The sequence below is a fragment of the Triticum dicoccoides genome, chromosome 4A (assembly GCF_002162155.2).
Source record: "Triticum dicoccoides isolate Atlit2015 ecotype Zavitan chromosome 4A, WEW_v2.0, whole genome shotgun sequence".
Lineage (NCBI taxonomy): Eukaryota > Viridiplantae > Streptophyta > Magnoliopsida > Poales > Poaceae > Triticum > Triticum dicoccoides.
In genome coordinates, this window is record NC_041386.1 from 131372787 (window position 1) to 131385622 (window position 12836).

Sequence of the window (12836 nt, forward strand, 5' to 3'; positions counted from 1 at the left end):
ATGTTGATACTTTTTAATATATATATGGTCAAACTTTGCAAAGTTTGATTTGACACAAATCTAATTCACGGAGTAAAAAGGACCGGAGGGAGTACAACAAAGTAGAGTTACACATCAAAAGACGTATGTGTAGCAAACTGAGTGTAGCTTAGATGGTTAGATTCTTTGTGATAGAACCCACACATAAGATTTGAAGTCCTACACTTGGCACTGATACTCCTTATCAACTATGAGACATCTATGATGTGATGGCTTCGTCAACCTGAGGATGTATAGTATCTCTAAGGTGCTCATACGAATATAGTGTGCATGCATGTGTTAGTAGGGATGAATGTATGTTCGTGTATGTGGGAACTATGTTAAAAAAGACATATGTGTAATCAACTTAAAGTTACTTCTTACTCACATGAACGTAAAAAAATGGAATCTATACTTACCACTAACTTTATTTCTAACTATGTAGATTGGAAAAGTGAAAATGATATGCATATATTTAGTTTTACCATATTCAAAAAGTAATATTACTATATTTGTAATCCTTATATAATCAAATTGTCTATCAACAGTTTCTTTAGTCTTGGATTTTTTTTTCAAATATTTAGTCTTGGACTAATATCCAATCATTCGCATCTCACCTCACTCTAGACATAAACCATACACCAAAAAGTTCAATGATGTACTTTTAGGTTAACTAGTGTATAACTATTTAACCACTCTTAAAAAGAATCCAAAATAGTGTACAAAAATTTTATGATTAAGATTTAAAAAAACAGGTAACTGAAAATTAACAAAATTGTCATAAAAAATCAAAATTTAAAATCCTTGGTCCTATTTTCGCTCCAGGATTCGTGTCTATGTACAAAGAAATATCATGCTTTTGGTGAATATTTTCGTAGATAACAAACACATAAACTCTCTTTTTTTCTTTTTTTTCTTTTTGCGGGAAGGAATACATGAATTCAAAACATAGGAATAGAAAAAACGCGAGACTTGAGATGTCATATATCCAGAAAAATCCCCAAAACCATGAATTGGATGTCATGTATGAAAAACACAGGAATCACAGACACCAGAAGAAGAGAACAAACAAATATGAGGTAAATTCATGTGATGGAAACATATCTTTCACATGGATTCGTCATTATGTCGGGAAACAATCAATAGGATACGCCTACGCTTTGTTACTTGGAGAAGCAGTTTCTTGTCCAATTTTTCAATGCAGTTCCACTGATACGTGTCGACAGCTGAGGCTACCGTCCCGGACCCCCACAACCGGTTTTGTTTTCGTTCCCAGCCTTTTCCCGGGTTGCACTCAAGTAGAATAGGTGCAAGTGCAACGTAGTACACCACGATTGCACGTAGTACATAGATACTGTACATGTTATACCTTTTCGGTGCGTGTAATGATTCACGACTGGTTGCCTAATTTGTTTGTTTTCTTTTCGTTGCACCTTTTCTACAATTTTACTTGGTTCTATAATAGTATTTTTTTGAATGATATTTTAGTTTTTGTTTGCATGGATGGTATGGTAATTTTACTTGGTTCTATCAACTCACGGGTGCGTATACCATATGTGTACGCTGTCGCCTGTACGTATGCGCGTCCCTGCCACATACACGTAACGTACTTCCGTAGTACGCGGCACGTGTGTATATACCTGGATCTGGTCTCCGACGTTGACGATGAAGGCGTCAGGGACCGGGTCGACGGTGATCCACTGGCCATCCTTCTTCACCTGCAGCCCCCGAACGTGGTCGTCGACGAGCAGCATGGTCATGCCGCCGGGGTCCGAGTGCGCCGCCACGCCCAGCGTCAGCTCCGGCTGCGGGCACCTCGGGTAGAAGTTAACCCTCATGCATGCCCCCTCGCCGCCCTCCCCGCCGAACGCTGCCTGCAGCCTCCCGCCGTCGAGTCCCAGCCCCTTGGACAGCACCTTTGATACCCTCCGGCACAGCTTCACCACCTCCTCGCCGTACTCCTCCGTCGCCTCCCTGCCATGCATGCATACACATCGGCCAGCTAAATAACTTGTGAATTAATTGGATCGACGAGCATGCGACGCGAGTGCGTGTAGGTAGACCTAGGTGCCTGTGTGCGTACCGTAGGGTGGACGGAAGGGACGGCCACTTGTCGTGGCTCTTGATCGACGGCGGGAGGAGGTGCAGGAAGTAGTAGTCGCCCCAGTCGAGGTGTCCACCCTTGGTGGTACCGAGACGGCTGCCGTAGCCCTCGTACGTCGCCGGCGAGTTGGCGTACCGCTCGCGCACCTCGGCTGGCTGCCTGAAGAAACCGCGCCACGACGAGCGCGCCCGCCGCAGCAGCTCAGGACTCACGCCGTGGTTCACCGCCTGGAAGAACCCCCACTCCCGGCACGCGGCGTCCACGGCACGGACTGTCTCGTCCGAGTCCGGCATTGACATGTCCACTACCGGGATGTTTAGGCTGCCGCCGCCATGTGAGACCGCCGGTTGGAGGGTCGTCGCCGACGGCCGATCCAACGGCAGCTTGACGTACCGCTCGGGTATTGTCTCGCCGCAGGTGTCCGACACGGCCTGCACGCGCACCACGGGCTCCGGCCAGCCGGCGCCACCGTTGAAGCAGCTACTCATCGGAGCTAGTACCTAGCTTGAGGCGGGTAGTGTTAAGGCGCTCCAACACTAAGCGCCTTTTATAAAGGAAGCAGAGGATAAGGGAAAGACAGTCATTATTGAGGTGTTGAGAATATACAATTGAGCTAGTGCTTTGCTAGGGCATGAAAGCAACGTATATAGGATAATACAAACACGTGCTGCAAAGATTAAAAGTAGCTACAGCATGGGATTAACATTAACTAGTACAGTAGTATATATTGTTTTGTGTGGCTAGGGTTTTTGTGTGGACATACTTTATGCTAGTGCTTTTGTGGACTCTATACCCATCCTATATTATATATACTACTTTTATTAGCTAGGTCAGTGAAACTTAACAATCATGAGCAAAACAATGCACGTTTTCTGCATTCTTGCGCCTTGTCATGAGCATTTGAGCGTGCTATAGCTCTCTTTGATCACTTGCAGCTTTCGAAGACCATACCTTACGTATATAATTGTCTATAGGTCACATCGAGAATGAATAACAGTGCTTATTTGTGACATGTGTGTTAGTATTAATCTGTATAGTGTTGACTAATCTTTTTTTGAAGGAAAAAAGAAATCGTTAGTATACAATTTTTCCCGCTCATGTATATATGTATACGGTAGTAGCTAGGAAGCCAACCGTTGGTTGCATGCCTCTCGGATGCGGATACTGGCCAAAAGATAAACTTTTCTATTATTAAAAATCGGCAATCTTATCTGGCTGACGTCCCAGGGAGCAATTTCTGGCGAACGCCCCCGGAGCCCTTCCATTTGGATCTAAGGGTGGCCGTTTTCTACAAGAAATACCCTAAAGAGACTAAAAGTAATCCGCAAAAAAAAAAGAGACTAAAAGTAGGAACTGGCATGACAGTTTTCAAAACTGCCAACCCTATATACATAAAATGACACTCAGGTTGTTCGCATGTCCACCCCTAGCCGGAGACCGTTCGCCAACTAGCGGGATCCTTAAAAGTATAGATTCATTTCAATAGAGAGTACAACGGTGGACTCTGCAATTGATTGTTGCACACCGCGACCTATGTATTTATCTTTTATTTTAATTTTTTAATAATATACATTTTTATTAACTTTTTTGCGAGAACATTTTTATTAACTTAATGTGTACCCTCCAAGTTGTATGAACACATTATTTGGAACGTGGTTAAATTGAGTGGATTCAAACATAACGAGTCATATTTGGATAGGAGTATGCGCGTTATTATGGGCTATCTGGAACACTAGGAGTGACATAATCTTAACCGGAAAAACTTTATCAACTTTTTGCAGGTTATCCATAGAGCTACTGCTTGGATCCGTACGTGGTCATTACTCACCCATGCGGATTCCAATGAGCGTTTGAATACTGGGTGCAACCGATGGGAGACAGTCGCACGGGTTATCTTCAACCGATTTGGATGGCGAGCTACTAATAGACTAGGTGTGTAGGCATCGTGGCCTTTGGCTATTTTCGCTGGATGTGGCATCTTTTTATTTCATTTTGCTTTGCTCCATTTGTGAGTCAACTTGCACTACAGACTTGTGTTCGTACTTGTTTTCATATTATGGTTGCATGCATCAATCTGATGCAGAGGTAGGGGGTTAACCTCCTTTTCCAAAAAAAAACTTAATGCGTAGCATCAAGCAGATGCAGAACTTGATGAGTGACACCAGACATCTGCATAATTAAGATGCACACATCCAGAATCAACAATTTAAAAGAAGAAGGATATGAATGATAGATGGGCAACATTTTAGTTATATGTTACCGACACGATGTCTATGTCGATGGAGGTGGTGAACCCCTATCAGTAGATTATGATGTCACCCATTGTTGGTGAAACCTTCCTGGCCAACCACTTCAATCATATACACACCCCTTTAAACAACGGTCAGTACTTCATTTGGTCCAGCGTAAATAACCCACGTAGGAAGCAACCGAAAATAACCTATGTATTTACCTATTCCCTTTGTACAAATAACATCCCTCCAATCATGTAGTAGAAAGCAACAAAATTTTATTCAAAGGACAAAATACGAGATAGGACACACTAGCAAATCCACCTCCTGCGATACTAGTGTGTTAGATCTTCATCTTTCTTTCATGTTCTTGAGAAGGCATCCCCTCCATACTTCGCCGACGAGCCCTTCTATTCGCCTCCCCTCTACCTGCCACTCCGATGGCCCGTTGCGGGGAGGGGAATCCTAGTGCCTCCCCTCCTGTTAGTACTTTAGGTTAGGGTTTCTTAATCCTTGCAGGTGCGCTGCTCGGGTGGATCGCAGTGCTTCTTCTTTGAGATTGTCTTCCAGGCTCGGACCCTCCTTGAGTTCGTCCATCTGGACATATTCGATGGACCTCCGGCGTAGATTCCTGTCGCATCCTTGGGGCGGCGAGGTTAGTGTTTCTCGTTGTGCATGTGCGATAACGAGATTTGGTGTTAGTTGCTTCAGATATATTCAAGGGTTGAACGACGACGACTACGACTACAGGGGCTGGTCCTTTAGGGCACGTGCTCCAAGACTTCCTAGTTGTCATCGACAAGGTTAAGCTGGCTCTGGTAGGGGAGCGGTGATAGCGACACGTCGATGACTCGTTCTGGCGACGGTAGTGGTCATTCGACGGTCTAGAGCCCTTGATGTAGTTTTTGTTAAGTTTGAGGCCTTTGTACTTCTTATAAATATTTTACCTTCCACACCGGGGAGATCATCACTCCACCCGCAAATAACGCTAGTGCAGTAATCAGTTTAATCTAGCAACCTTTTTTCTTGTCCCAGCACAGCTAGTGCCTTCAAAGACGAGTAACACATGTGGCCTTGAATTGTTCTTTGAAGAGAGTAGCTATACTGCTACACATGTCATAGGCATCGTGTGTGCTAATAAGATGCTTTCGTTTGCAGACACTGACAATGCAACAATATTCAACTAGGTTAATTTATTCCCTCAAGAAAAAACTAGGTTAATTTAGGCAGGCACATGAACTGATTGCTGACTTTTTGTTCCTCTCGAGATTAATCGTTTTCCTTTGTTGTACAGTAGCCTAGATGTTTGGTTAGATTTCTCTTTCTCCTCCACGTGGTCTAATAATAAAGGTTTTTTTGGATCTAGCAAAATTTAGTAAATGTAGTAATCCATGTCAAAATCAAAATCTATGGAGTATATAGATCGATATACAGCCCCACAATTTTCTCTTTTGCTAATTTGGGTGGACAGTATTTGATTTATCACATGTATATTCCCTGATTAAAGAATAACTTCTCTAGAGTTGTGAACGTCATGCATGATGTATCTCCCACAAATGTAGTCCTGAATTTAACTTTTGATAAAATATTAGGAAAATAAACTTTCGTAATATTTTACGTTTGCCTAAATTTAACAGTAGTAACATTTACAGCCATTATAGCTTTAAAATTGTTCTAAGGGATAGTAGGTGCTCCTGAGGTCTTTAGTGTGTCTCTTATCTTCCCACTATCAAACGCATGAAATGGTGCCAAAAATGGCGATTGTATGGAGAAGATTTGGGCGTTTCCACGGTCGTTACCATGTGGTACGAGCAGCGATACGACTGCGTATAGTCGTACCAATGCCCAGCTTGTGTTTTGTCCTCTACCCCAAGCTCGCTGGTTAAGTATATTGACATTAACTTTTACGTACTACCACAACTTAATAAAATGACCAAAAAACCAAAGGTCTTATCTCAACGAGACGAATGACTTCCAGGTTGCTTCTTCATTAGAGATCATCTTGACGTCGCTCCTTTGGAATTCACCAAATACAACATCGGTTCTCCTTTGCCTTGCTCCGAAGTTGGCTCTTTTTACAGAGCTGGTCGAAGCAGACTTTCATGAAAAATAGTATCTCAGTTTGTACATCGTTCCCAGTAACACTAGTAGAAAAAAGGCGTAATGTCACTAGTAGAAAACAGGGCTATGGTCCAGGCCGGCTCAGCCCATTAGTCCCGGTTCAGTCTAGAATCGGGATCAATGTGGGCATTGGTCCCGGTTCGTGAGCCCAGGGGGCCGGCCGGGCCACGTGGGCCATTGGTCCCGGTTCGTCTGGACCTTTTGATCCCGGTTGGTGGGACGAACCGGGACCAATGGGCCTCGCTCTTGGCCCACCACCATTGGTCCCGGTTGGTGGCTTGAACCGGGACCAAAGGCTTCCCTTTAGTCCCGGTTCATGTGATCACCCGGGACCAATGAGGTGCCTATATATACCCCCTCGCGCAAGAGCAGAGCACAGTGCTCTGTTTTTTCTGGCCGAGGGGGAGAGGGCTTTGTGGTGCTCTAGCTCACCTCCTATGCACATGAGGTGTTCGATGGAATGCCCGAGCCACACTACTTAAGCTTTCTCCTCTCGAAGCTCGACCTCCAAGCTCCATTTTCCTCGAGATTTGTCTAGATTTAGCGGTCCGTCACGCCCCGTCCCCGTCTTCACTGCCGTCGATCACCCGCGCCGATCTCATCACCGACACCGCCGTGGTGAGCCTCTTGTTCTTATCTTCTTTCTGAAAGGAAAAATATTCTTACTTGTATGTTTAGATAGATACTTGTATCATTTTCTTACATTTATTATTGCATCTTATATAGTGCGATGGTTTTGGTATCCGCCCCGTCGGCCCTCGTCCTGTCTATGATTCGGATTTGATATGTATATTATCTTTATAACTATTGGTTTATTTATTGTTTATGAAAATTATGCCAACCAACGTGACATAGATTTTATTTATCTAGGATGTATGTGAATCGGAAATGCCAACCGACCCTATTGTCGAGAGGTTAAATTTAGTTGAAGAAGAAAATAATTTGTTGAAGGAAAAAATAAAAAAAATTGAGGAGGAGAAGATGATATTGGAGTTGCATGTTGCGGATGTCGTCGATGATCACAAGATCAAGATGGATGCAATGCGCTTGAAGATTAGAAAGATTAGAAAATATGCCATTCATACCGAGGCTTGGTATCATTATGCCGTTGGATCAATTGTTACCTTGATTGCGATTATGATCGCATTTGTTTTCGCATTGAAATGTTTTACATAGTTTCAATGTATGGTTTAATTAATTAAATGCTCTGGAGAGCTATATGTTGTTAGATGAGAACTATGTATGCACTTTGGTTTTAATGTGATGATGAACTTCTATTAATTTGGACACTTAATTATATATAATGCACGCAGATGAACCGGCAATGGATGTACGGTGACAGACACACCCGCGAGTACATTAAGGGCGTGCATGAGTTTCTCGATGCGGCTGAGGCAAACAAGCAAAATGGTTTTATGTGTTGTCCATGCACTGAATGTGGGAATACGAGGTCTTACTCTAACCGAAAAATCCTTCACTCCCACCTGCTTTACAAGGGTTTCATGCCACACTATAATGTTTGGACGAAGCACGGAGAAATAGGGGTTATGATGGAAGACGGCGAAGAAGAAGAGTACGATGACAACTATGTGCCCCCTGAATACGGTGATGCTGCAACGGGGGGAGCTGGTGAAGATCAAGAGGAACCAGACGATGTGCCCAATGATGCTGCCACGGGTGAACCTGCTGAAGATCAAGAGGAACCAGACGATGTGCCCGATGATGATGATCTCTGCCGGGTCATTGTCGATGCAAGGACGCAATGCATTAGTCAAAAGGAGAAGCTGAAGTTCGATCGCATGTTAGAGGATCACAAAAATGGGTTATACCCCAATTGCGAAGATGGCAACACAAAGCTCGGTACCGTACTGGAATTGCTGCAGTGGAAGGCAGAGAATGTTGTGGCTGACAAAGGATTTGAGAAGCTACTGAAAATATTGAAGAAGAAGCTTCCAAAGGATAACGAATTGCCCGACAGTACATACGCAGCAAAGAAGGTCGTATGCCCTCTAGGATTGGAGGTGGAGAAGATACATGCATGCCCTAATGACTGCATCCTCTACCGCGGTGCATACAAGGATCTGAACGCATGCCCGGTATGCGGTGCGTTGCGGTATAAGATCAGACGAGATGACCCTGGTGATGTTGACGGCGAGCCCCTCAGGAAGAGGGTTCCTGCGAAGGTGATGTGGCATGCTCCTATAATACCACAGTTGAAACGTCTGTTCAGAAACGAAGAGCATGCCAAGTTGATGCGATGGCGCAGTGAGAACCGAAAGAAAGATGGGAAGTTGAGAGCACCCGCTGACGGGTCGCAGTGGAGAAAAATTGAGAGAAAGTACTGGGATGAGTTTGCAAAGGACCCAAGGAATGTATGGTTTGCTTTAAGCGCGGATGGCATTAATCCTTTCGGGGAGCAGAGCAACAATCACAGCACCTGGCCCGTGACTCTATGTATGTATAACCTTCCTCCTTGGATGTGCATGAAGGGGAAGTTCATTATGATGCCAGTTCTCATCCAAGGCCCTAAGCAACCCGGCAATGAAATTGATGTGTACCTAAGGCCATTAGTTGAAGAACTTTTACAGCTGTGGAATGGAAACGGTGTACGTACGTGGGATGAGCACAGACAGGAGGAATTTAACCTTAAGGCGTTGCTGTTCGTGACCATCAACGATTGGCCCGCTCTCAGTAACCTTTCAGGACAGACAAACAAAGGATACCACGCATGCACGCACTGTTTAGATGACACTGAAAGTATATACCTGGACAAATGCAGGAAGAATGTGTACCTGGGCCATCGTCGATTTCTTCCGACCAACCATCAATGTCGAAAGAAAGGCAAGCATTTCAAAGGCGAGGCAGATCACCGGAAGAAGCCCGCCATGCGCACTGGTGATCACGTGCTTGCTATGGTCAATGATTTACACTACGTAATCTTTGGAAAGGGTCCCGGTGGACTAGCTGTTCCGAATGTCGCTGAGGGACACGCACCCATGTGGAAGAAGAAATCTATATTTTGGGACCTACCCTACTGGAAAGACCTAGAGGTCCACTCCTCAATCGACGTGATGCACATGACGAAGAACCTTTGCGTGAACCTGCTAGGCTTCTTGGGCGTGTATGGGAAGACAAAAGATACACCTGAGGCACGAGAGGACCTGCAACGTTTGCACGAAAAAGACGACATGCCTCTGAAGCAGTATAAAGGTGAATAATAAAGTCTCATGACTAAGCAGGCATTCAAAGAAGATTTATTATTCACGTGGCGTCATAATCACGTGGCAGTCACGACTGGCTTCTCGTCAAATATAAAGGGAATAATAAATATGCCAGAGAAAAAGTTTCAGAACCTAAAGTCTCATGACTGCCACGTGATTATGACGCAACTGCTTTCGGTTGCATTGAGGGGGCTTCTACCGGAAAACGTCCCATTAGCCATTGTGAAGCTATGTGCATTCCTCAATGCAATCTCTCAGAAGGTGATCGATCCAGAAATCGTACCAAGGCTAAGGAGTGATGTGGCGCAATGTCTTGTCAGTTTCGAGCTGGTGTTCCCACCATCCTTCTTCAATATCATGACGCACATCCTAGTTCATCTAGTCGATGAGATTGTCATCCTGGGGCCCGTATTTCTACACAATATGTTCCCCTTTGAGAGGTTCATGGGAGTCCTAAAGAAATATGTCCGTAACCGCGCTAGGCCAGAAGGAAGCATCTCCATGGGCCATCAAACAGAGGATGTTATCGGGTTTTGTGTTGACTTCATTCTTGGCCTTAACAAGATAGGTCTCCCTAAATCGCGGTATGAGGGGAGACTGACTGGAAAAGGCACTCTTGGAAGAGACTCAATAATATGCAGGGACGGATATTCTTGGTCTCAAGCACACTACACAGTTCTACAGAACTCTACCTTGGTGACCCCGTATGTCGATGAACACAAGAACAGTCTGCGCTCCAAACACCCGGAGCAGTGCGACGACTGGATTACATGTGAACACATCAGGACTTTCAGCAGTTGGTTGGAAACATGTCTCAGAGGTGACAACACTGTTTGTGATGAGTTGTACTTGTTGTCCAGGGGACCATCTTTGACTGTATTGACTTACAAAGGATACGAGATAAATGGGAATACATTTTACACGATCGCCCAAGATCAAAAGAGCACCAACCAAAACAATGGTGTCCGCTTTGATGCAGCAACCGAGAGCGGAAAGGACACATATTATGGTTACATAGTGGACATATGGGAACTTGACTACGGACCTGATTTTAAGGTCCCTTTGTTTAAGTGCAAATGGGTCAATCTGTTAGGCGGCGGGGTACACGTAGACCCATAGTACGGAATGACAACAGTGGATCTGAAAAATCTTGGGTACACTGACGAACCGTTCGTCCTAGCCAATGATGTGGCACATGTTATCTATGTGAAGGACATGTCTACCAAACCGAGAAAAAGAAAAGATAAGGAAGCGAATACATCATACGATGAGCCAAAGTGCCACATAGTTTTTTCAGGAAAAAGGGACATCCTGGGAGTGGACGGCAAGACAGACATGTCTGAAGATTATGAAAAGTTTCATGAAATTCCTCCCTTCAATGTCAAGGCTGACCCAAGCATCCTGATAAACAATGAAGATTATCCATGGTTACGGCGCAATAAGCAAATGACACAAGCGAAGAAAAAGTGAAGACTTTCTCCCGCAACTATTATGATGATACCATGCCAAATTTGTAACAGATGAACATGCTACCATTGTCCGTTTTGTACATGCACATGCTATGTGGATGAAATTATGATACCATCCCAACTTTCAACTTTTTCAGAGTTCATTTGAAATGCTTTCATGTCTTATGGTTCGAAACTTTGATATTGAAAGTGATTGTCCATTTTGTACATGAAGTGCATCAAGTTTTTGTCGTAACCCTCTCTACTTTTTGGAACATGCTATGTGGGTGAAATGATGATACCATGCCAACTTTCAACCTTTTCAGGGTTCATTTTGAAATGCTTTCCAATTTCAGAGTCATTTAGCTCAAAGAATGAATTAATAGCAAACAGAATGAACTACAAAACTTTTATGAAAATAAAAACAATCAATTAAAATATTATGTTATGATCAACTAAAATAAAACTATAATATTCTTCAATAGCAAAAAGAATATAATTTTTGTGACCTAAAATCAAACTATAAGTATTTAATTGTAAGTATAAATAAAAAATAAATAGCAAAGAAGAAAAAAAAAATTCTATTTTTATAGTAAAGTTATTCATAAACTAGTGATTCACACAAATTTTTAAAAATTCAAATTTAAACTATTCAAAATTTAAAACTAATGGCACTAACAGAAAGTTTATAATTTTTGTGACCTAAAATCAAAAAGAAATCACTAAAAAACTATAAGTATTTAGTTGCAAGTATAAATAAAAAATAAATAGAAAAAAATTCTATTTTTATAGTAATGTTATTCATAAACTAGTGATTCACACAAATTTTTAAAAATTCAAATTTAAACTATTCAAAATTTAAAACTAATGGCACTAACACAAAGTTTATAATTTTTGTGACCTAAAAGCAAAAAGAAATCACTAAAAAATTGTAAGTATTTAGTTTTAAGTAGAAATAAAAAAAAATAAAAAACCAAAAAAAATGTAGAAACAAAAAAGAAAAAACCAAAAAAAATGCCTCCTACTGGGCCTCCACGGCCTGAATACGACTAGAAACCCTACATGGGCCAGGATTCAGGCCCGCAGAAGGCCCAATAGGCCCACAGGCAGTAGCAAGTTTAGGCCCGAAAGCCTGCATTAGAGAGGAGCTCGAATGGGGAGGCACACCCGCGCTTATAAACCAGTACCAGCGCCCTTCAGCTAGCGATGTGGGACTAAACTTTTGGGCGCGGGGCAGCACAAGGCCATTGGTCCCGGTTGGTGGCACCAACCGGGACTAAAGGTGGCATTGGTCACGGTTCGTGGCACCAACCGTGACCAATGCCCCCCTTTAGTCCCGGTTGGCCTTTGGTCCCGGTTCGTGGCACCAACCGGGACCAAAGGGGGGCATTGGTCACGGTTCGTGCCGCGAACCGGGACCATTGCTCTGGCTATATATACAACACTTGGGAAATTTCCGCCAACTGCTACCATTCCTCATCGTGGACGCCGGCAGGCTGCCCCTCTCGCATCGTCGCTACCGCCGAGCCCTGCCTCTCATCGTTGCCTTCGCCACCGCCGAGCCCTGCCCCGACGCCGTCAGGCTGCTCCACTTCGACGTCCTCGCCGCCACCGCCGAGCCCTACCCCGACGCCTTCCCGGCCCGCTCCCACTGTGAGCCGCCGTGCCGTTCCCCTCCTCTCCTCCTCTCCCC

The 12836-nt window shown here is 43.9% G+C and overlaps 1 protein-coding gene across 1 annotated transcript in view; it reads right to left on the bottom strand.

The window, feature by feature from the left end:
* LOC119285392 (probable 2-oxoglutarate-dependent dioxygenase At5g05600) overlaps positions 1–2630 on the bottom strand; it is a 5055-nt gene extending 2425 nt beyond the window's left edge. The window contains exons 1-2 of the mRNA XM_037564656.1: positions 2102–2630; positions 1659–1992 (exon numbers count right to left, since the gene is read on the bottom strand). Of these exons, the coding sequence (XP_037420553.1) occupies positions 1659–1992; positions 2102–2610 (843 nt within the window). The 5' untranslated portion in view covers positions 2611–2630. The remainder of the gene's footprint in view (positions 1–1658; positions 1993–2101) is intronic.
* Between the last annotated feature and the right edge of the window lie 10206 nt (positions 2631–12836).